This window comes from Biomphalaria glabrata, chromosome 11, assembly GCF_947242115.1.
Source record: "Biomphalaria glabrata chromosome 11, xgBioGlab47.1, whole genome shotgun sequence".
Taxonomy (NCBI): domain Eukaryota; kingdom Metazoa; phylum Mollusca; class Gastropoda; family Planorbidae; genus Biomphalaria; species Biomphalaria glabrata.
In genome coordinates, this window is record NC_074721.1 from 32323326 (window position 1) to 32348979 (window position 25654).

At 35.8% G+C, this 25654-nt stretch overlaps 2 protein-coding genes across 3 annotated transcripts; one reads left to right on the forward strand and one right to left on the reverse strand.

Annotated features, from left to right (window-relative positions):
* Positions 1-426: 426 nt before the first annotated feature.
* Positions 427-8235, reverse strand: LOC106055065 (nuclear factor erythroid 2-related factor 2-like). Of its 2 annotated transcripts, none has more exons than XM_013211186.2 (10): positions 8078-8235; positions 5836-5967; positions 5572-5671; positions 5184-5242; positions 4520-4901; positions 4182-4394; positions 3707-3783; positions 3253-3582; positions 2550-2714; positions 427-2398 (listed from the first exon to the last, which is right to left on the reverse strand). In XM_013211186.2, exons 1-10 carry the CDS (start codon positions 8126-8128, stop codon positions 1988-1990), a joined length of 1920 nt encoding a protein of 639 aa, XP_013066640.2. In that variant the 5' UTR covers positions 8129-8235; the 3' UTR covers positions 427-1987. The 2 variants fall into 2 exon arrangements, with proteins under 2 accessions (XP_013066640.2, XP_013066639.2); XM_013211185.2 differs by lacking the exon at positions 8078-8235 and adding an exon at positions 6185-7681.
* A 7093-nt stretch (positions 8236-15328) lies between these two features.
* Positions 15329-24114, forward strand: LOC106055059 (putative uncharacterized protein DDB_G0282133). Its single transcript, XM_013211174.2, has 4 exons — positions 15329-15714; positions 17278-17494; positions 17622-22589; positions 22854-24114. Exons 1-4 carry the CDS (start codon positions 15700-15702, stop codon positions 23033-23035), a joined length of 5382 nt encoding a protein of 1793 aa, XP_013066628.2. The 5' UTR covers positions 15329-15699; the 3' UTR covers positions 23036-24114.
* The last annotated feature ends 1540 nt before the right edge of the window (positions 24115-25654 follow it).

Here is a 25654-nt window from a genome sequence, read left to right on the forward strand (position 1 = left end):
ATGACACCCTGCTCATTAACTGTTGGCCAAAGACACATATGACCGTAACATCATCTGCTTTATGGACAGCAAGGTCTGAAAAGAGAACTTTTTTTTTTAACTTCTGTACTTATTTTATGGGATGAGACAATGTTATTACATTTACCTTTGCTATAGTCAGCATATCCAGATCAACAAACAAAAGATACCAAAGACAGAAACTTTAATAAACAAATTTTGTGGTTTATATGTTAAGTTGTTCTATTTAATTTATTTTTTTTTGGATCATATTTTATGATATGCTGATTAAAACAACTCAAAAACATGAGGAAAAAAAAGTTTTACATAATATTTCATAAAACAGTTTAAATAATGACATGAGATTATTGAAACATGATAATTCACAATGGCAACATGATCATATATAACCAAAATCACTCAGCCATCCCAGATAATCAACAAGTTTATTTATTTATATACAATGTTTCCAATAGGCATATCATTACAATGATATTAAAACAAAAAAAGCCAAATAGTATATAAATAATTTTTATATAATAATATATGATGTGAAAACATATTGTCAGAATAAGAAACATTTACACAGTCAAGGAAAAACAAAGCCCTGTCCAGACCATAGTGGAAATACATTCAACACCTATTATCACTAAATGTATTTTTTTTTCTTTACGTGGCCAAATGTGCACTTATAAATCAAAGACACCCACTGTATCAACAAACAAGTTTCTGTGGTAATAGTTCTGGAATGAAAAGTGTATAAATCACAATGAATAATGTGGGCATAAAAAAATTTAAGCATAAATAAATACAAATAAATTACACCAAGGACTTGATTTTCATTATCAATATTAAAGTCCTCAGATAACCAGTCTTGAAATGCACAATTGTTACCTGATCAGCCACCCCTCCATAGAGTTGTCTTTCCAGGGGCTGGGGACAAAATTCAATAGAAAATTAAATTTAAATGTTAGTGTAAACATTTTCCCCCCATCTCTTCTGTCAGTTATAGAAAAATTTCAGCTTAAAAAAAAGTCTTTGAATGTAACGAAAAAAAAAAAACTACTAATAACAGACAGCATGAATATAATGATCATCACATTTACATATATTTATATATTTACAATTTATATTTAGTCTTCACACAGACAATAGGCTACCTAACACAGAGGAGACCAAATGATTGAAGAATATTTTGTCAAAATAAACTAAATATTACAGAATAACTTTTTTTTTTCTTTAAGTTCCTAACAATTCCTATTTGTTGAAATGTACAGTTATTGCTTAAAATTTTCTGGAGAGATAATACACAATTTAAGGCAAATTTAGTTTTTAAAACATAACAAAAAAAAAAAAAAAAACATGAATATATCAAACACCTTATAACTTAAAATGAATATTAAAAACATTTGAATAAAACATGGTAAGCATGAAGAGATCAAACACCATTCTGATGGCCAAAAAAAAAAAATCTTTCATGTGCTTAGCCATGATTAGTACTGGTACTAAAAAAAAAACAACACACAATTCAATAGCTATGTAATAAAAAACAATGGTTTAAAATGGATGATTTTTAAAAAAAAAGGCTGCCATGCTGCCTGGTATAAATGCTCTTCTAAAGAAGAAAACTACACACATACCAACATCACTATAAATACATCAAGTATTCATTTACTTCTACGGATGAATGTTTCCAAAATAAAAAAGGTTTAAGATTAAATCAACTTAAGAAATCAAGTGTTGTGGCAGGGCAGTTAAATAAAATAATTCAAGGACACAATATCTATTTTACAAAACTGAAAAATAATGTGTGATCAAAGTCTACAATTTGTGTTAAACTTACAAATAAAAATATGTAATTGTCATTACACTACCACACTACTGAAAAGCCTTTTTTTTTTAAATTTTCTTTATTATGCAACACAATCATAAATTTATGAAAACTAAAAGTGTAATCAAGGGGCCACAGAATGGATTGTGATGCATGGATTTACTCATCAAAGGATTTGCGTTTCTTTGAATTGACAGAATCTTTAGAAGATGTTGGAGATGATGAAGCTGAAGACGAGTTGCTGTACTTGTTTCTATTCATGCTCTGTGGGACTAACAACACATCTCCGTCACTGGTCTGCTGCAAGGAGTAGAGGTTGGGGTCATAAGGTTGTCCATGTTCGTCTCTCAGTGACTGGAATATATGGGTATACAAGTGCCCAAACTTTTCTTTCATCTTGAGAGTTTCTTTCTCAATCTCTGCTCTCTCTTTGAGTAGTTTGTCTCTAGCTTTCTCCAAGTCCACCATCTCATCAGACAAATTTACAATGACATTCACTTTTCGTTTCCTGCAGTTCTGAGCAGCTATTTTATTTTTTCCTCTGCGTCGAATATCTCTGATAAGAGATAACTATGGGAAAAAAAAGGTGTGTATAAGTTAAACTTTTTTAAAAACATAAACAAGAATAAGCAGATGAAAGAATAGAAAGCCCTCTCCATTAATTACTAAAACCACTATAAAAGTTACCAAAAAAAAAAAAAGTATAGACATGATTTATTACCTGTGCCTCACTAAGCTTATGACTTTTTAACATTTCATTAAATGTCTCTACTGGGGATTCAATTATGTCATCGATTGTATATGGTATTTTGAATTCCTCCAAGCGTCTTTGGTCACGGCTATGAGGTCCTTTTCTAGAAGGCTCTTTTGGAGCATATTTTTTTACCTAAAAAAAATATTTAAAAAATTAACATGTATGTAACCCATTACAATTGTTAAATGTACAACAAAAAAAAGAAACAGTAAAATAAAATATAATCATTTAGAGTTATCCAAAATTTTTATTTTACAATAAGCAACATAAATGACATGCACACTAATTAACATTGCACTAAAATTTTTACATTATACCCTTTTCCAGATATTTTAGATTTAAAAAGCACAATGTCAGAAAATGCAAGCTTAGAATAAAATACTTAAATATTAAAACATTTCTTGCCTAGTGAGGCAATGAATATGTTACAATATGCATTGTTATAGAGTACAAAGAAATTATAAGTTTGTTTGAATGTGTAAGTTGGATGAAGTGATTTGTGAAATTTGTAGGCAGTTGATAATGTGGATGTGAAAGATGGTACCGGTAGTTTATTTTAAATATTCTATTTGAAAAATAAAGAGTTTGCTGCCAGAAATAGAAAATATTACATTTTGCCAATGCTATACTTGTGGAGTTAACGCATACATGTCTTTGCTTCATGACTCACCTCTCTAGGCACTTGTCCAGGTGGAGTATTGTAAGTGTGGTTATGAGCTACAGCATGGCGAGCCACTGTCTGAGTGTTTTGGGGATCCTGTTCAGTGTCGTTGCCTGAAGTAGAAATGTTGCTATAGTGGCAACCTGCAGGACTGCTAGCGCTGGATGATGCAGGTGATGATGATGAAAATCCACTCTGGAAGGGATAGCCAGAGTCATTGGAAGATTCAGAAAGTCTGTTGACTTTAGAGTAGGGTCTTGTAATGTTGTTTTGGCTACTCGCACTAAGGTCTGAGCCTCCTATGGCTCCTTCAAGACCATCTAAAGAATCACACAGTCCCTAAGAAGATTGAAATTTAGATTAAAAAAAAAATTATATATATAAATATATATATAAAGAGACACTATGTAGGAACATACAGAAATAATTACAATGGTAACTCAAGCATTACAATAACTCTTACATCATAAGATGAAGGGCTTGCCATTGCTCCAAGTGACTGACTAAAATTATCATGTAGAACTGTAAAAGTATCCATACCTTCCAGAAACAAAAATATAAAAAATTAATATATTACTGGCACATAACTTTGTAAAACAAATATTTTGTGTGTGGACATTAGCCTAGAGTTAGATTCAATACATACTGAATACACCAACTTCTAAAGTCACTTATTTATTCAAATATAATGTAACTACACTTGTGAAATTAAGTAATTAATTTCATTAAGCTGGGATTTTACTAATGCTACACAGAACTTCTGCATAAGCTGAGATCCCCAATCATTGACAATTTTTTTTTTAATTCACGAGGGTGTATGGTAGCATTTGACATCTGAACCAAGGAACTCTAGTTTGAAACCCAGTTAAGTAGTGTTAAAATCTAGATGCTCTGAAGATCATGTGCGCTAATTATTTAGATATCAATTCATTTCTTACTTTCATTCAAAGGTATATTAGCATTCAGTAAGGTTTCATTTGAGTCTACTGGAATATTTTCAAACAGTTCACCGTCATCCAGTCCACCATTCTGCATTGTAGCCAAACTGTTAAGGAAACTGAGGCTGTCCAAGTCAAAATTCATTTGGTCACTACTGTTTGTTGACAGGAAAGGAAATGTTGCATTCATCTCATTGGCCACAGGCTGAATTTCTAGTAGATTAGATAGTTTCAAAAGTAAACATTAGTACACTAATATAATCTAATTCATGTTTAAAAAAAATGTCTCAGACTTTAACTTTGTATTGGGCCAATGTTTTTAAAAAGTAAAATCTAACCTTGAGATTGCATAGTAACATTCTGAATAAGGTAATCAGTCTGTGCATCCAAATCTTGGTCTAGCTTCATGTCTGATGTTATATTACCAGTGTTCAAGTCTATGCCAAACTGATCCAATGAAGCAGAGTTATCCTCAACAGGCTCATTGCTTAGAAAATCCAGAAGACCATTTAAGCTTTCCTCAAGACTGTCTTGGTGGGACAGAAGCTGTTGTGATTGTTGAAAACCCTGACCTTCTGGAGTACCGATTAGACAGTTGTCAGTCAACTGATCACTCGAGTAACTTGGAATAATGCCAGGCGAAATATCCAAGTTTTTAATGAGAGCATGGTCAATGTTTGTTGAGAGATAGTCAAGAGCAGCCTCAAGGGTAAATGAATCCTATAAAAAAAAAAGAATTGTTTACATGAGGTATTAGTATCAGAAACTAATAAACTTAATATATACTGATTGAACCCAATAGTTACAATGTAAGCTGTATAATTCAATATTAAAATATTTTCAGCACCTGTTAAAGGCAAAAAAGTTGATACAAAATAGATAAAATATTTTAACTACGGTATTGAATGATAACTGAGAGCTTATAAATTAGAGAAGAAAAAAACTTCTGCTATAAATAAAACAATATGGCAGATATATAATATAAATAAACAAAAGACTTGCATCAGTTTCAAAATAATCCAAAGAACTTGATGGTCCATTTGAATTACGAATCCACTCACCTGTGAGGAAAAAAAAAGTATTTTATTTAAATAATAAGCTACAGATAACGGAATTTAAAAAAAAAAATAATTTTGTAATCCATGCACAATGTTTCAGGCAAAAAATGTATGTAAAAAAAAATATGTATTCACAGCTAGATTGAAGATATGGTTTAGTACAATAGAGAAAAAAAAAAAAAAAGAACTTCCTACATAGAAGCTTTAGTTAAATAAGAAAAATGCCCACAACCAGAATAAGTAAACAGCAGATGAAACAGTCTATCACCACTTGATAGACAAACTGGTGGCTTCTTCAATGGATTTGAATTTCTGATATATTAACCACCTACCAGTTTCACCATCTCTCCTGAAATTTTCTTTCAACCATTTTTCAGCCTCTTCTTGTCTTTCTTTCTCTTGCTTCTCTCTCAATTGCAACTGGGACTTTTCCTAGAACCAAAAGGCAATTATTACTAATTATTTGTTTATAAATGTTTGTGAATTATCTGTTCAATTACTCAGTAAAATGTAACAAAAATAAATGAAGCAGGAATGAATTATATCGAGGATTTCCTTGTGCTAAGAGACTATCAGAAAATATCCTTAAGACATACCCATTCTTGATGCTTGAGTAATTCTTGCTCCTTTTTAGTTTCAATTTCCTGCCTCAGAAATAAGTCAAACACCTCTTTACCAACACCAAGATCAACATCTTGTTGCCAGAGTACATCTATTAAATCCAAATCCTGTAACAGTATATATAAAAAAACAACACTTTAAATGAAAGATAAATTTGTACAAAATCAAAATAAGTCAGTTTATTTCTTAAAATGTATATATATATATATATATATATAAATGTCATGTCATATATATATATAATGACAACATATATTCTAAAAAAAAAAAAAGTTTAATTGAAATAAAACATTTATATAAATATCCTTTTTTTTTTGTCCTTACCTCTTTAGTTAAATTACAACCAGGAAATGGATTATTTACAATTGATGTATCTGCAATGGCTGTTTGAAGAGTATCCTCTGAGCTTTCGGGGACATTATCATTTGAAATAGTGGCCTCAGAATATGAACTAGCACTTTCTTCTGGTAGATTTTGACCAGATAAATCCACAATTTGATTATCTTCATGCTCTACATTCAAGGTAGTGGGTGTGCCAGTAAAATTTTCCAACTCTACATTCTGCTGAGTTCCACTGACTAGAAAGGCTTCTATTTCAGTCCTGTGCCTTTCTCTAAGGAAGGGCAAATTGTTTATATTTAGATGCCATGCAGAAAATGCCTCATTGCTGAGCTCTAAATGCTTTGAGCTTTCAAAAGGATGATGTGAGTTGATGATGTGATTATAGCTTGCAGGCAAATATGCCACTGTCTGTCCTAGAATGATCTCTTGAACTTCTGGATAGTTAATTAGATTATTAATTCCAACCAGATCTGTTCGAAATATACTGAGAAGTATTGCTAGCCCTATGAGGCCATCAGTAAAATATTCTTTTATCATTTCTTTGAGATTCGCTTAGGTTGCCTTCAAGAAGGTTAGAATTTTAAAATTATTCCTTAGATAAAGAATAACTGATTCTGATGCTTGAAACAATTTAGATCTTGTTTTTTCTGGGTCCTCTCAGTCATTGTTTTTTGTAAAGCTTTTTTCTTTTAAAGGTCATTCTAGATTTAGTCTACATATCACCACACTCATTAATAAAAGACTAAACTGTACTAGTAACTAGTAAGACTAGTAACTAGTAGTAGTATAAATCTAGATAGATATTTATACAGTCTAGTTTATAGTACACACTAGTCTATATTTATTACTATTAATACTATTGATCTGGATCTAGACTGTAGAATGGGTAGTTACAGTACACTCCGATTATACTGTTACTGTATAGTGACTATAGTGTATACAAATACAGGAGACTAAAATCACAAGGCAGAAGACTTTTGATATCTTTGAATTTGAAATCTCAGTAAATCTGTCTTTGATCTTTGTTTATAATTTCTCTAGTTACACTCTAGTACTTTTAAGTAGTCTATATTAGACTAGATTCTAGATCTAAATATAGATGTCTAGATCTAGTTTTTTTCTTTGTGTCTTTGTTATGAAATCCAAAATCGGTCGACTCCCAGGCAGTCCATAAAACGAGTATTTACACTCGGTACAGTAGCCGTCCCAAAGCAAATTAAGACTATAATAATTAAATTAAGTTATTATTGTTCTTGTACAAAATAAAAGTAAAACAATGAGGTCTCGATGACATGAAAATCTAGATCTTGAAAGTAGTCTACAAATGATAGATCTAGATCGAAAACAAACAATGAAAACAACGCTCTAAGATGATATGTTTGGCCTCAGTAATTCCTTCCGGAAGGTTCCCCAGGCAGTCATATTTTTAACGTGAATCGGCAAAATTGAAAATAAGTAGATTTCTAGTAGGCTACAGTTGCTCATGCGCAGTGAGATCATGAAAAGGAACATGTAATACGTTTATTTTTGTCAACATCCGGTTTAAAACTAGGTCTCGTAAAAAAACAATATTTTGTAAAATCGTAGTAGTCTCATTACAGTTTACTTAGATCTACTTAATTTCTTAACAATTAATTAACTAACAAAAGTATAGCTATGTTTAGAAAATATTAGATTTTAAGACTACACAGAGAACAGGAATATTCAGCTAGCCTCGGTGACCCACTTTCAGATATCCCAACCGAACCACCGAGGTCAAAGTGAAGTAGATGTTGAAAACTAGGAAATGTACGGGTACATTTAGATTTTTAAAAAATTGATAGTTTCAGATAAGTTATTTGATAATTAAATAGTGTAATAAAACATTATTATTACCTTTTGGTTATCAGGAAGTCTAAAACCCGAGACCATTTGATCCAGTTCCATATTTAATTGTGAATCCTAAGTAATCCCGAGAACTTGTCTTAGCTCCAACTATCCCTGTGTCAATGTTAGTGGTGGCACATTCTAACCCTTGACCTTAGCATACATTTCAGGCTTTTACATAATGTGTAGGCTTGGCACATTCACTGACATCCTGGTCGAGAAATCGGAGAATGCAAACAACAAAAGAAAAACCCATGTCTATTAGATGTATTCTAGTTACTCTTATATAAATAACATTTCAATGCCACTTTACTTTATTTCAAACCTAAATGCGAATTTACAAGTAAAATATAAAAGTAGACAATTAGAGTTGATAGTTGATCTAACTCTAAGCTGACCATGTCCGGTTCTTACAGTCTATCTTATAAGATAGGCCTGGAAACGTTTTTAGCTGAACACTAAGAATTACTTATTTTATCATGGTAATGTTACCATAAACTAAATATTCTTTTATGACAATAACGCCTCGTAATAAAGACGTCCAATCAATTCAGTTTCATCCGGGGGGGGGGGGGAGCGCGGGGATAAAACTTTTTTTTTTTAATGTGATAATATAGGCTATATTATCAAATATTATGAGATCCGGTTTTATAAATCCAATTCCTTTAAATAAAGTTTAACGAAAGCTTTATTTCTTTATTTTTTTAAATGGAGGCTTGCTATGGAGTAATATGGAGTGTGTGTGCTAAAACTAATTTTGTGACGGTGGGATTAAACAGGGGCGGACTGGGTGTCAAAACCGGTCCGGGCATTTGTTTGTTTGTAAAATGTTTTACATGTTTCGGATGTTCCTTCAGAGTTGAAGATAATTACTTCCTAGTCCAAACCTCCCGCAGGACGACGGGGGATGGGAGCGGGTAGGGTTTGAACCCTCGACCATCGATAAATGTGAACGACAGTCCAGCGCGCAAACCGCACGACCAGGCAGCCATTTCTAGACGATCCGGCTCACAAATTGTATACCATATGATGCCTGATGGGCATCCAACGAACATATTGTTTATGATTCACTTTCTGATGCATATACCCTACAACCGTATATAGTGCTTTTAGTAGGTTAAACGGTAAACAAGAACCTTAAGGCCTATAGGCTTATACATTTCTTATGGAGATCGATGATTGTGGGAATATATTTTTATATCTATAAAATGACCAACAACAACGTTCGAAATCTTATTGGTTTGGTGGCGTTGTTGTATGATCTCGAGTTGGCCCCGCTAGGAAGACCTTCATAGATCTAAATCCTAATTATTATCTTGAACAGTGTAGTAATGCGTTGATTGGAATCAAAATGCAAAAGAATAAAAACAAGAAGGAGATGAAAATAAGCAATAAAACAAAACAAAAAATAAAACCATTATTGCATGAATCCTGTTTAAAAAAATGTAGTAAAATTATTAATGTTTTCTCACAAGCAATATAGATTCACCAACGTTATGGTGACACCACAGGCTCAATGCCTAAAGACGACAAAGATAAAAACTGAATTCGAAATACAAAGAGGCTTTGCTAAAATAATCTTTTACCGAACATAAAGAAATTAAATTTCCTTCAAACAAGTGGACTTAATGCTCTGTTGTGTGTCTAGCCAGCTCTAAGATGCAGAAATTCAAACAAGTGGACTTAGTGCTCTCTTGTGTGCCAGCCAGCTCTGAGATGCAGACATTCAAACAAGTGGACTTAATGCTCTGTTGTGTGTCTAGCCAGCTCTGAGATGCAGACATTCAAACAAGTGGACTTAATGCTCTGTTGTGTGTCTAGCCAGCTCTGAGATGCAGACATTCAAACAAGTGGACTTAGTGCTCTGTTGTGTGTCTAGCCAGCTCTGAGATGCAGACATTCAATCAAGTTATTGAGAAAGCATTAATGTATTACCATGTGAGTAGGCTACAGTAAAGTTCTCTTTCAGACCTTGCGATCTATGTGCAGAGGATGTTAAGGTCATCCGTTTCTTTGGCCATCGGTTGTCGCCATCAAAACGGCGAAACTCTTTTACTTTCCTCAAGTCAGTTAGGGTTTCACGAGATTCAAACCCAGGAGCGCAGGTTTGGTAGCCCAGCGCTTAACCACCGTGAATGTGAATGTCAAGTACATGTATATGTTAATGTATATGGTAGCAGGAATTTGTTAACATTAAGAGATTCCCCATTCCAAGTGTTATATTTTATTCATTTTGTAATAGAGCTTATAATGTAGTTTAGAAATCATCTAATAAATTATTCATATAGCTAACTACTTTCGATACATTATTAAACTTTACACAATGCTTTTGAGAACAAGTATTATTGGATACAATTTGTGGACCGGATTTTATAGAAATGCCAGGGCCGACCCTGATCAAAAGAAATAGGCCTACAGCTTTCCCCTCAAGCCCAAGATGGCGAAATGCAACCCAAACTAAGAGTTGATAAATTACGTCACAATAAATCGTGACTGTTCTGTGTTCACAGACACGTCATTTTTAACTTCTACATCGCCGACTTTTAATGTGACCGGTGCCACTCCCTCCAGTTCTAATACTACATCTCTAAATGCTCGTAGTAATAGTATTGAGTGCTTTAACTATCAGTTTCTTAAGTGCTCCACGTTGACTCTGATATCACATTAGCTCGTGCTCCCGTGTCGATCTTCATTTTGACTATTTGTCCCATAATATTGACATCAACCATCCAAACTTTGACATTGTTGTCAGTACCAATTGCTCCAAACCACAACACATTTACTTGGCATGCTTGACTTTCATCTTCCAGTGAATCAACAGCCTTGAAGTGTTTCGATCGACATTTTGCTGCGAAATGATTTCTCTTTTTTACATTTCGGCATATCTGCCCAAATGCTGGACAAGGGAAAAAAAATAGGCTACATAAAATTATAATTGACAAAAAATGACGCATAGCACCTAGAAGTACGCGGCGCTCTTCGAACTTATCTATACAAGAAAGCGGCGTTGTCCATTTGTGTACATTTTACAAATAAATATTTATTCACATTTCATAGCAAAACGCCATTAACTCTTTCTCTCCATAAATATTTACCACATTCTGGTGGAATCAACGCTGGTATCGTCAGTTAGGAGAGAAAGAGTTAATACCGGACTTAGATCTACGTCTAGACATAAGGTGACCAGATATTTGGGGAGTGAAAGCCGGACATATGTTTCGTAAAAGAACAGGCTCAGATTTCTTTCAAGCAATATTGCTTCCAACAACGTACACGTGATTGCAATACATCCCAATGTACACACACAAACACAATTTATACACAATGTTGGCCTACACACAATACATCCCAATGTACACACACAAACACAATTTATACACAATGTAGGCCTACACAATACATCCCAATGTACACACACAAACACAATTTATACACAATGTAGGCCTTCACAATACATCCCAATGTACACACACAAACACAATTTATACACAATGTAGGCCTACACAATACATCCCAATGTACACACACAATGTAGGCCTTCACAATACACCCCAATGTACACACACAAACACAATTTATACACAATGTAGGTCTACACACAATACATCCCAATGTACACACACAAACACAATTTATACACAATGTAGGCCTACACAATACATCCCAATGTATACACACAAACACAATTTATACACAATGTAGGCCTTCACAATACACCCCAATGTACACACACAAACACAATTTATACACAATGTAGGTCTACACACAATACATCCCAATGTACACACACAAACACAATTTATACACAATGTAGGCCTACATACAATAATTGCTGGCTTTCTGAAACTTTTTCTAAGACAGCTAATCTTTCATTGCAATCCATCTGACAGCGCAAACCTGTTCAATAGGCCGATTCCCTCTCTGAAATATCCGGTACCGGTACTCGGCACAGTTTTTGTAAAAGTTTACGATTGCGCTGCAACATCACTTTTTCTAAGCAGCTCGCGTCCTCCAAATAGTAAGTCGCATGCGCACTTCTTTGAGAAGCAAAAGATACTTCAAGAGCTCTGACATTTTGTCCCTCAAGAAACAGAACTGCTACAAGGATTATTTATGCAATGTTTTTGCACAAAGTGCAGCCACAATTCAGCACACGGATTTTCAAAGAAGATTTTAATTTTGTTAAACACTTATATTGTGAAAAGCAGGATCTGTTGTTCGTATTTGCATCTATATTGTTATTGTTACAGTAGTTACGTTGAGGTGGTCAATTGTAATGAAATTGAATTTCTTTTTCATTGGACCAATACCGATATCTTATCTTATATAATTTAAATAGTCTCTCCACCGAAGTCTTCTGTTCTAACCACCTTATCTTTCCATATCCCAAAATTCTGCTATATTCTAAATCGACGAATTCGTTTTTTGTTTTTGATTTCCCGCGAAGTAATACAGCTTGTCTTATCAGGTGAAACAATTTCACTTTATTGTGCGTTCAAAGCATCCGTGAACGCTATCGAAAACTGGTCACCACTTACCTGCCTTGTTAATGTGTTCATTATATAGGGTCCAAATCTTTAGTAACGATTGTTTCACATTTGGTTCTTGCACACTTGTATTTTAGGTCTTGTAATTTTAAGTAATTTTAAAGTGTTGTCCATTGATCATAAACAAAAGTTCTCCTTTCAGGCCTTGCTATCTATGGGGCAGATGATGTCAAGGTCATCTGTTTCTGAGGTCAACGGTTAACGACCAACCACCTTTACTTTCCCTAACTAAAGTCAGGTACCCATTAGAGTTGGGTGGACGTTTATTGTGAAAATGTGTATGATAGGCAAATAATGGAGGCTTTCTATGAGCTTCCATTTGAAAAATACGATCTGCATTCAGATGTTTGGTTTTATCCAGGTGTGTGACATAAAAACTAGTCGACATTTCTAGCATTGCACACCACTGTGGTTGTTGATTTATCTTGACCTCTTTATAAAATGGAAATCTGCTTGTAGGTCCCTATGAACTTCGATATTCTATCCGTCAATTCTTACCCTGTCATGGACTTGAACAAAAAGGAAAGCCAAGCCAAGCAATACTGTATGCTGGACTGGATTAACAGAATCAGTGAGAAACATGCGGAAAGAACACGCCAAAAGAAAACGTGCCGAGAAAGAGGTCGGATGGTGCAAAATAAATAAAGGCACTACCAATGCCTGTAACACAGAAGTCTGCTAAGCAGATCACGTGATCAAGAAGAAAACTTCGTAATGCATTACTTTAAAGTTATTAATTATAAGATGAAAGAGACATTTTAAAATAAAAGCGAGACATTTGCTCGACTTTTAATGAACGCGGGGCATTGGCCATCTCGCCCGGACATTTTATGACAAGCGTGACAGACGGTCCAGAGCGGGACGTCTGTTCAACATTAATTGGTGAATCTCATTTCGGTAGTTTTGTTTGGCTTTTAGCTGTTTCATTTAGCGTAAAGTGTAGGCCCTACATGGATATTCATGATTATTTATCTCTAATTATTTAGTTTCTGTGTCAATCTGAAAACACGTCAGTGTCATTTTTCATGTATGTGTGTTTAGTTATCGTCAAATAAAGCTTGAGACTTATTTAAACAATTTTGTGAAACCTTTTCAAACTTTATATTTTCTATTTAATATAAACTAGTCGACCGGCGGCGTAGCATACGCTGCTATCTTGCCGGGCTGGCATTAGGCCACTGCGACCTTTGCGACCGCCGTGAGCTCCGCACTTTCATAGGACCCGCACTTTCATAGGACCCGCGCTAATTCTAGGTGTATAAATTATTAAATTAAACCATTTTATAAGTTATAAAAGATTTCCCGCGGCCTCTTGTCGTTTAACCAGGAGCTGGAAATCTGAAATTGCAAAATATACGAAAAAGTCCTGGAATTATCCGGAAATTATTAAAAATCTTTTAAAAACTCATACAAATCTCATGAAATATATAGTAAAAAATTGTCATTTTGGGGTGTCATTCAATATGGAAAACGCCAATCCTAAGTGCGATTAAAAAAAGGGCATTATGCAATACCCGTTATTGTGGAATCTAGTGAAAGAAGCTTCTCGCGCCTCAAACTAATGAAGAATTACTTGAGGTCAACAATTTTCGTAGATAGATTGAAATATTTGGTAATTCTTGTTATTGAGCGTGATCTATGTAGGAAATAGAATTTTTATATTTGTATGACTTCGCTACACGCAAGGCTCGTAAAGTAATTCTGTACGTAGTAAAGAATGAATAAAATGCAAAGACGAATTTATTTTCTAATACAAACTCTTAATTTTCACTTATTATCCGCATCCCTACCCAAACTTGGCCCCGCGAAGTCCGTTTCGCAAAGGGCCCCACAATGGTTAAGTCCGGCCTTGCTATTTAGTGACGGGTGAATACAGAGTAGATTACTTGTTCTCTTTCCATGACTTCTTGGTCACAATGGTTAAGTCCGGCCCTGCTATTTAGTGACGGGTGAATACTACTTGTTCCCCCCCCCCCCTATTTATTTTTAAACTCTAGTCCATCCGACTTGCAGAATTAAAAGAGTGATCTTTCCATTACTTGGTCTCCAAACTGTTGAGGCCATGAAGAGAATTATATATATATACAAAAGAGGCAGGAGGAAGTTCATACGAATATGTGAACAGAGTGATCTCATTTTAGGCGAATGATATGGGACAAGTTCATGATCACCAACACCAATTACTGCGAAATGTTTACAGTTTACCGTGGTCTAAAAATAGCCAACGTCTAATTAAAAAACGGAGAAAGACAGACCAAATGGTCACGAAATCTGAAAGGAAAGTCTAATTTTGGACACATGCAAATTTGAAATTTTGATCGACGGCGACGCATTTAGCATGTACAAGTTGTTCAAGGCGAGCCCCAATTCGGCGACCAACACTGCTGGCATGTCCACTGGCAAACAAACTGTGCATCTTTAGCCCACACAAAGCAAAGAAATGAAACCTGCCTAGTTCCAGCGTCGGCCGTGTTTGTAGCCTGTATTTAGAGTTGTTATGAAGAGGGAGGAGAACCTGTGGCCTTTTTTTTTTTTTTTTTTTTTGTTATATTCTTGTTACCCACAATACACTTGTAAGAACAATGTGCGCGCTGTTCACGATGCAGCAAGTCCAAGCGCGAGCTATTTCAGACTTGCGATGTTGTCCTAAAATAAAGAAAGAGCAAACAGTGCGATGGAAAAGAGGCGGAGAAAGTAAACCGGCAGCTTGTTGCTGATCAGTTTGTTGACCGAGACGGCAGTGGAGAAAAAAAAAAGGTTCAGCTGTCTGGAGGATATAAGAGAGCCGGATTCCAGTTGTTGTGATCAGAAACCGTTCAAGCTTTCAAGTGAACAGCAGTTGGGGATTATCTATCTCAAAGCGTTAGTTCACTGGAATACGACTCGGTTATTCTGGAGAGAGCTGCCTAGTGTTTCTGGGGATTTTCTCGTGTACCACGCTCTACCGGTGGTGAGACGCAATCCTTCATTGACCAACGGTATCTTCGTGTCTTACAGTTAGATCTAGCCAACAAACTTGTGTCTGTGTTGATTGGAACAAAAGCTTGTTTCTTTCTTCGTCTTCAAAGTCTTTGTGGTTCCATCATGCAATTGTTAAGGGTAGGTATTCGCCTTTTATCACTTCCGTTTTAGCATGTTTAAAGTTGCCTTTTCAAACAAGATTAGATTTTGAGTCCAAATGCTTGAGCATTAGTAGATCTATTCTGGGGATATTATTTTTGGTTCTAGATGTAACAAAAAGAATAAGTTACGCTGTTACGGAAACCCTAATAAAAAAAACGTGAAGAAAGTTTTTTTTTTTAAATTATGTAAGATTAACCTCAATACCACAAGTTCGTGTTTTCGTGCATCATATAGCTTTATGTCCTTAAGCATTATACGCCATAGAGCATTACATGTCATCAACATACGATGTCATAAGTCGAGACACATTTTGCCTATCAGACGCATTAAAAAACTACGCTTTAAAACCTTAATGTTATTATGATTATTTAAAGCCTTTTTCTGTAAGTTTTGTTTTTTTTTTATAGAAAAAACAAACAAACAATCACTAACTATAAATACGGATATAAAAAAATGGCCAACTAACTTTTCAAATCAAAATCATATGTAACAAATTCTCTTGTAGTTATCAGTAATTAGAGATGGGTGGACGCCTAGATCCCGAGCTCCGGTTCGGAAGCCAAGTGCTTAACCGCTCAGCTACCGCACCTCCTGGCATTAGTTGGGGAAAACTGAAGACGGTTGGTCGTTGTGGTGGCCACATGTGACCCTCGTTAACTGTGGGCCACAGAAAATATGACCTTTACATCATCTGCCCCAGTGCTTTTTTTTTTCTTGAAAAATATAAGTGCCGGTACCTAGTGATGGATTGCCTAACTTTTAACTACTAATAAATTAATAATAAACGTTAAAATGCAAGAATAGTAATAATTTTTCCCCCACTTTGAAAAAGATGCCGGTACGCCGTACCGGGGCGTACCGTCACAAAAAAAAAAAGCACTGATTTGCCCCATAGATCGCAAGGTCTGAAAGGGGAACTTTACTTTTTATTTTATCAGTAATTAAACTATCTATTGTCTCAAAGATGTATGTCTATATCCTATGACATTGATTAACTTCATTGAAATTGAGAAAGAAAAAAAAATCTTTTTATTTTAAATAAGAAATTAATTTGTAAAAAGGGGGGGGGGGACAAAAGTAAGTGTTAGGCCTAATAAAAGTAGACTTAGATAGTCCTATACTATTGTATCTGCATAAATAAGTAAAAGAAAGTATTTTTGAAATATAGTGATCTATCTACACGTGACATTTTATAAATATTATTAAAAATAAAATAATAAAAGATCTTTAAAAATATCCGCCAGTTGGCAGCCTTTGAAATTAAAATTATCTATTTTTCTATATAGTATATACAGTACCTGAGTTAACTAAACCATGTCTAAACCATATGTTATATAGATTGGCCAACTGTAGGCCTACATGGATAAAGTAGGCCTAATTATTTTAAATACTAGAAATCGGGTAAAGAAAAAAATTGAATGAGACGCTAAAGATCGATAGATTTACATATTTTCGTATCTAGAAATATCACCTGATTTTATAGCGTTATACACTTGTAACATAAAACCTTTAATTTTGATTTTTTTTTTTTGGTCATAGGCGTTTACGCTCGCAACATTTGTCTTGCTGCAAGCGATGGGTATGACCAAGGCGGATACAGCTTCAACTATTGATGCTCCTAGCAAACAGGACAGTAGCACTTGGGCAGACTCCAATGTAGTTCAGCCCACACGCACTGGGTCACTCATCAACCATGACCATGACTACATGAACTTGCAATCCCTTTTGACCAAAAACATTCCTGGAACAGCAGAAGGTAAAATATATATTTATATATACATTTTGAGCTCACAGCATTTAAAATAATTGCTTGTTTAACGTTTCGAGGTTCTGTTTAATTTCCGAAAAGTAGAGTTTATTTTCTTTCTTTTTTTCTTTTTTAGAAAAGAATCGCATTGTTGATTTAATGCTTCAACTACTTGCCGAAATTGACTTGCCAACTTTGTGTGAAGTCATTGCCAATGACACGAGTCGAAAGACCAAGAATCCAAGCAGAGATGTTAAAGAGGCTGTCGGGAGCGAAGAGGCTATATTGACAACTCTTCCCACCTCTGACACAAGGCCTCGAAACGATGAAAAGGCAATTGCCATACCATATTTCAACATCTTAGGACAGTCAACGAATAACGAACAAGAAGCAGAGGTTCCCAGCTATGTTGGCAAAGGACTATCACATGAGTCGATTACAAGATACCACAAGAACATGATGGATAGGGTGAATAAAGGGATGAACGCCATGCGAGAGTACGGAAACAAGAGGAGGTCGTCTTATGCCAACGGCCTGACAAGAAACAAAAATATATTCCAGAACACGTTTAATGCCAACGTTGGTGGGTTTCCCCAAGTCGACGAAAAGGAAGAACTACGCAATTTACATTCTGAAGATTCAGTGATGGGCTTGTGGAGCGTGAACTCTGAAGTCAATGGCGACACAATTGCACAGATAAATAGTTCAGAAGCGAATGAATTGTCAACGGAAATCGACTTTTTGAAGACAACAGCGTCCCCTGGCGATAGTTTAGGCTCCAAGAGTATATGGATTCAGTCCATGGGTGTTGAAAGACCCCATTCCGAACTGTATTCAAGATCTCTCATGACAAGAGATAGCTTAAATAATGGAGGCTTGATCAGAACGAAAAGGATAGATGAAGGTGAGAATGGGAATAATGACGTCAGTCAATGGAAATTGAATGAGATTTTATTTGAAAACGACAACCTGGTTGACCAATTTTCTACAACAGGAGAGGGGCTATACAAGCGTCAACCAAGCAGATTAAGCAACATGCTATTTCCTGATGCAAGTACAACGGCCAAAAGTAGCATAATAGTAAGCACAAGCAGCATTTACAACAGCAATGAACTCAACGGCCAGTATCAGACACAATTCTCTGACAAATACGATCTCTTGAACTCAGTCAATGACGTGCCATCTAAAGATGTTAAATACGCGAAAGTTGAAATGCTGAGTGACCTTAATAGTGTACATATGAACCAAGAAATGTCAGAGTTGGTTTCCAAGGCAGCACTTCCTTTAGATTACAATAACAATGTATTTTCCACCCAGTCATCGACCAAGTCTAGGGACGAGAACATTTTCGACTTCCCACACAACTCTACTTTCGAAGCAGGTAACTTTAGCCAAGGGCCTGATGCAAGCATCGATGACTTTTTTGGCGCCAATATTTTTGGAGAAGGCTTTGTCAACTCTCGTGAGAATGACGATTTACTTAAAAGTCCCACAATTGGCGCCTCGACGAACATTCGGGCTAAAGAGGATGACAAAGTCACGTCCACCGGGGAAAGTTATTTGACGAATGTGTTCTCCAGTGTCTCTAGCTCAAATAATGCTACCACTCAAGTGGGTGCAGCCGATACAGAGAGGAACTTTGATGATGTGACTGCTCAAACATTGGAAAGTGACTTTGTCAACAGTGCACTGAACAGTTCCAACAATTTTACGACGTCAATAAGTTCAAGATTGTCGAACGATATGGGAGGAAATAAACTTTTCTCTAACATTAGAACGAATAGCGTCCCTTTGACATCAAAGCATGAACGTGAAGCAGATTCGAATTTCACCACCAGCCAGATTGATAACAACTTTGTGATGAGTGGAAGTGAAATCAATAGAAACATACCAGCAACGCTAGAAACGTACATAGAATCTGCAGATACTACAAAAACAAAACTAGACACTCAGAATGTTGAAAAAACAGCCTACAGTTTAATTAGGGCAACTACAGATAACAGAAACTATTCAACAAATGAAGTGGCTTACAATTCTCTATCAAAGGTGTTCAGAAGAAACGATGACTTCGTTCTCAACCTCACGTTAAATAACTCAAACATCAAACAACTAGATCGTCAATATAACGATGTCAACGCAAGCGACGCTATTATGTCTACGATGAAGAGTACAATTGAGTACAGCAACGACACTGAAACACCACAAAGGGTGTCAAGCTTCTCTGCACTTCAACAAAATGAAAGTGCTTCCCCATTAAAATCCAATGTTTTAGTTGGTATACTTAAAAACAGCGCCGGCTACAATTCAACTTCTCCTGACATTCAAGAGCTTCACATATCAAGGTCGACCATTCCTTTCCAAACGGAAGGCGCTGAACCATATGTACGCTACGAACCGTCAGGGAGGCAGGCAGAGAACGAGCCTTCGCTTCATTTGTTTGGTCCTTTCGGTGATGCGGAAAACAAACCGCAAGGGAAGCATGATGTAGTCGTGGCTGATGTAGTTAGTGCTGCCACACCAGAGAAGTCCCTCGAGTCCGCCAAGGAAGAGCTAGAAATGGAGCTCAAGAAGCTAACCGGGGACGTATCCAGCACGAATAAAGATTTAATCTCTGTCATGCGTGGAGATCAAAGGGGCGCACTACGCGGGGTATCCGCCACGTCATACCAGAATTTTCTGGCCCAACCAGTCATGAAAACTCTCAAGCGTATTCACGACGAGTTTCGCCGTCGTGACAAATTGAATAAAAATTCGACAGCTGTCCTGACAAGACAAGCAAATAGTGTCACTGACATGGAAACGGTCTCAGCAGACGACACTCAAAATACGCCATCTTCTCCATTATATAACATCGCAGACGTCAGTTTTGATGGTCTAAAAGAAAATGTTACATTTTTAACGAATGACACAGAGAACAAGAAAAGTGAAAAGTCAGAAGGTCGAAAAATCGATCATGTATTGAACGACTCTTACTCGAATCAATCAAATGTTACAAATCTGACCTCAGGATTAGTTAACGGAACAACAAATTATATTTATTCACAAAACGCTTCAAACATTTTTATCTCCGCACTAAAAGTTGGATTAGAAAATAAATCAACTATTCTTAACGATGTTGAAACTGAAATTGATACCAAAGAAAGGACAATAAATGTTTCCAGTTCGAATTTCAGCCAAACCTTTGCACAAAATACAAGTAGAGAGTTTACAAATGTTGTAACGTCTGCTGGCTTGATGAACCTGACTAATCAATCGTCTTCAAGTGACATGAATAGGGAAAGACCCCAGATAATTTTTGATGGCGATATGAAAGGGAAGAATACGTCAGAGTCTATTGGACAAGGTCTGAGTACCAACTTTACGAATCAGGAAAAACAAATCACAAATTTTAGTAAATTTAATAACTTTATTGTTGACAACTCTACGAATAGAAGTACATTAAAGAGAAATGAGGATATTCAAACCAATAACTCATCTGCAAATCAATCTTCAGAGTTATTCAGTTACAAAATGATATCTCAGCACAACACTTCATTTGGCATGAAAGAGAACTCAACAAATGAATCAACGGGTGCTATAGCTGACAATGTTCTCATGACGCCAAATATAACCGGAGAGGAAGCTTTCAGCGATGTAAACATTATAGATATTAACATGAAAAAAAACGAGACTCAAGTCAATGATTCAAACTTTACAGATTTTAACATGGAAAACAGCGAGACTCAAGTCAATGATTCAAACTTTACAGTTATTAACATGGAAAACAACGAGATTCAAGTCAATGATTCAAACTTTATTAACATAGAAAACAACGAGACTCAAGTTTCTGATTCAAACTTTATAGATATGAACATGGAAAACAGTGAGAATCAAGTTAATGATTCAAACTTAACAGATATTAACATGGAAAACAACCAGACTCAAGTCGATGACGTAAACATTACAGGTAACATGGAAGACAACGAGTCTCAATCCAGTGATGACTTTTTCAAACGATTTTGGCCCTCTTCCTTATCGAATAGTAAAGAAAATAGCAACTTTTTGCCAGACAGCGAACATGACAGCGCACTGAATATGGTCGATGACTCCGACACCCAAAAGGAAGACCAGATGTGGAAAGAATTGATGTCTGATTATCTCAATAAGAAAAACTCTTACGATGATAAAAGGTCTTTAGAAGCATATCAAAACGAATTAATGAATTATAATGGTCGAAAAAACTATTGGAAGTCCCTTAAGCAAAACCTTTTGTATCACCCAAAAGTTAAATTTGCTGTCAAGCCTGAAGCCAGTCCTTTCTTGGCTGAAGATTTACACAAAGCTACGTCCAAAACAAACAAGTTTCGTCAAGTGGTCAAAGTCAACCCCTGGAAAGCTTTTAACATCGAGCTGGGCAAAGAAAAAGTAAAACTGCAAAAGGAAGCCTTGAAAAATAACTTCAGATATCCTAGCTTCAAAATACGGCACCACGATGACCTCATCATACCAAGTGTCAAAGACTATCTGTGGAACGCCAGGCCTTGGCCAAAGCATGAGGAAATCTTAACTGTACCTTCCAATAGCGACAAGAACAGCTTCGAGTTCTCTAAAGTCAATGACATTTTGCGAGAAAAGCAACGAAATAGGAATGTCTTGCCCTCACTGGCAGAGCACGCCAAGTTGTGGGGAAACAGGTTTAGCCAGGGCTACTACGGTCGAGTGTTGGACGAACGCAGCCAAGCCCCATCATTAATGTCTTCCTATATGGGTCTCCCAGGTGATGCCACCAGCCGCAACACAGTTCAAGCAAAAGCGCGCAGCTTCCTCGGCTACAAAGGAGCGGATCAAAGGTTCCTTTCCTTACCTCAGGTTCATCACACTGCACAGACGACAGACGATATGGGAAAACCCGAGTCGAGCTTGGTCCCCGTTGTCCCAGAAAACTTGCTGTCGCCTTCTAGAGTCAACCAGTTGAGCCCATCATTAGGCGATGGCAATGTTCCCGTGGAAAGCGGTGTTTCAAATTTATCAAGGAGGGGCGGCTCTGAGGCAAACGCAGTTCACAATTCTGTGTCAGGAAATAGCATGGTACCTCCAGGTCCCACAGGAGTGCCCGCAGCAGATGGTGAGTTAAATAAATAGAATTTAAACTAATGTCTTTCTATGTCTGTCTGTCTGTCTATCTATCTACCTACCAACCTACCTACCCACCTATCTATCTATCTATCTATCTATCTATCTATCTATCTATCTATCTTTTTTTATTTATCTTTTCTATCTATCTATCTATCTATCTATCTATCTATCTATCTATCTATCTATCTATCTATCTATCATTTTAAAACACACTAAAACTTGACTTTACATATTAGCGTATTCACATCTGCAGATTTCAAGTGTCCTGGTCTGTTCGGTTATTACACTGATCCTGAGAACTGCGGCTCGTTCTTCGTGTGCAGCTGGGGCGTCTCTTATAGGTTGCAGTGCTCAGAAGGCACGCTATGGAACTCTGTTGATGCAGTTTGTGACTGGGCTACAAATGTAAGCTGCGATCAACGAAAATCATCGTAGTTGGCATCACATACTGAGCTTAATACAAGACATGAATATCAAGAAATAAGCATTTTGGCCTTGTTAAATGAAGTGGACTGATATCAGATTATTTTATGATTCATAATGGAGAATGGACTTAAATAAGATTTATTATAAAGCTATGCCAGTTTACAATAGTCTATAAAATGGCGTACTTTGACATTTAACCACAAATGAATTAGGTAGATGTAGACATTTTAATAATAGCTGGCGGCTGGCATAAATTATGTTTAATTTCATAGTTTAAGCAATCTAGATCTAGTCCCATTATATATAAGAATAATGAAATATAACTCCAGAACCTTGTACAGTAAAGGGGGGACTATGTCTAGCGTCTCTAGATTCTACGTTCCTGACAGAATAGTTTAGCACATAGATCTATGCAACTATGTTTCTTGTCATTGTAACATATTGTTGGCTTATTTATGTGTCAAAAGTATCACATTCTAGATCTCTATAGGTCAGTGAAAAGTTAAAGTTATCAAAATCTCCCACCCCCACCCATTTTCCCCTTCTTTTATTTTATTGCATTTCTACATCTAATGTTTCGGTCATATTGTTTGAAATGAAAATTGTGACACCTGATTTAGTTCACAGAGGACTGACTGCAATATGAACTGAATTGCTGTGTTCAACAAATAATACCGTATGCTACAACTAATACTAGACATGTATATAGAATGGAGTGTTCATATATATCTATTACATATATATCTATATAGACTTACCTGTAAATATGTATTTATTTATTTAAACACATAGATGTGCACATACGGTGATGACATTTTGGGGACAACTTGTACATAAACTCCTAAAATCATTATAGGATTTATATAAGTATATATCATATACTGCTGGTATATAAAATGGTCCTCACCCTTTGTGGTCCCGATTTCGCAACAGATAATACATAAATAATTTGAATAATTTGTATATATTATAATTACCCGCATGAATGCAAGTGAATCTTTCAGTATGAATGATACAATTTGAGTTGATATACACATTTTTGTACATTACACATTTTTGTAATTTTTTTCCAAAGTGTTTTCTAGCCTTTTTATACACTTGATACAATTGTAAATAAACTCATTTCTATGATTACATAAAACTCTAGTTTTGTTTTTTGTTCAATCAACAAGAGCGGATCAAAACTGTTTAGAAACAACAAAATGATGAAGTTAAAAAAAATAAAAAAAGCAAAAAATGTTTTAAAATACTTACAAAAAAAACTTATCTAAGGGGAATAACTCCAAATATTTTAAACCATATCTCTCAATAGTGTGATAACTATTTCCCCCCTTTCAATAGCAAACAAAATTCATTAATTACCACTATCTAATTAAGTATTTGTTTAATTATTCTTGATTGATGCATGTGTTGTCTTTGAAAATAAATAATTGTGCAAAGTTTCAACTTGATCCGAGAATGGTATGTGATGGGTTCAAAATTAGTATCACAGTGAGTTGATATAGGCTTTGTACAAACTTAACATACCCATAAAAACACACCTCTAAACAATTCAGTAAATACGCAAGCAACGGGCAGTACCTCCAGAAAGCAGTTGAGGTCTAAACCCAGATTTCACCGTATTCATGAACTTTCCGTGTCCTTATCGTCTACAATACCTAAACTTAAATTCTTTGAAAACTTTTGAGTTTGACAAACCTCTTTGCTAAGTTGAAAGCAAAAAAATATGGTAAAATATGTAGGTTCTCAGCTGGGGCTGCGTATCCATACTGCATTCCTCATTAATTCTCGGACTCGAAGACAAGCCTTATTATTATTATTATTATTATTATTATTATAGATCTAGATTTGTTTGGAATTTTAAAGGAAAAAAAAAAGAATTCAGTTTGATAAAGAAATATATTGGAGCCTATTTTAGACATACATATCTGCTCAACTCAGCTCAACTTAGGTTCAGGCACCACTTAACTCTTATACACTTACCTAAACACATTTTGTCTTCACGTCCTTGTCTTACTTAAGCCAAGATTCGCGATAAATCATTGGGGGCACCACTGTGAACATTTCACAATGATGTACTCTGCCTTCTTTCGGTTGTCTCTTCTTTACTTAGTGAAACTGCTAAGAACAACCACCCACCTGCCACGGTTGTCTCTTCTTTACTTAGTGAAACTGCTAAGAACAACCACCCACCTGCCACGGTTGTCTCTTCTTTACTTAGTGAAACTGCTAAGAACAACCACCCACCTGCCACGGTTGTCTCTTCTTTACTTAGTGAAACTGCTAAGAACAACCACCCACCTGCCTCGGTTGTGTCCTCTTCGCTTAATGATATGAGACCGCTAATATTTTTACCAATTGTTTTTGTTAAGCGTCATTTTATGCTCTTAGTTTTCTCGATACGCTATGATCCTATCACTTATATGGACCAGCTGGGAAAATTTGGGGGGGGGGGGAAGAAAGAAAGGGATATCAGGGTGGATTTCAATGTAATTGGTCTTTTTTAAAAAAAAAGGGGGGGGAGCGACCTGAACTCAAACTCGTGGCTCACGCCTCCTCGGGCAGACGTGTTAACCACTCTACTAGTGAGGTACTTATGACAAGAGAAGATTGTATAGTTATAGATTT

Bases quoted from the DNA above. Each gene is read 5' to 3' on its own strand.
- LOC106055065 (XM_013211185.2), bottom strand. From the start codon at position 6,739: ATGATAAAAGAATATTTTACTGATGGCCTCATAGGGCTAGCAATACTT. The intron at 5,672-5,835 runs GTATGTCTTAAG...TTTTGGTTCTAG, and splicing joins TACTCAAGCATCAAGAATGG to GAAAAGTCCCAGTTGCAATT. The intron at 3,583-3,706 runs GTAAGAGTTATT...CAATCTTCTTAG, and splicing joins CAAGCCCTTCATCTTATGAT to GGACTGTGTGATTCTTTAGA.
- LOC106055059 (XM_013211174.2), top strand. The intron at 17,495-17,621 runs GTAAAATATATA...TTTCTTTTTTAG, and splicing joins CATTCCTGGAACAGCAGAAG to AAAAGAATCGCATTGTTGAT. The intron at 22,590-22,853 runs GTGAGTTAAATA...TCACATCTGCAG, and splicing joins AGGAGTGCCCGCAGCAGATG to ATTTCAAGTGTCCTGGTCTG.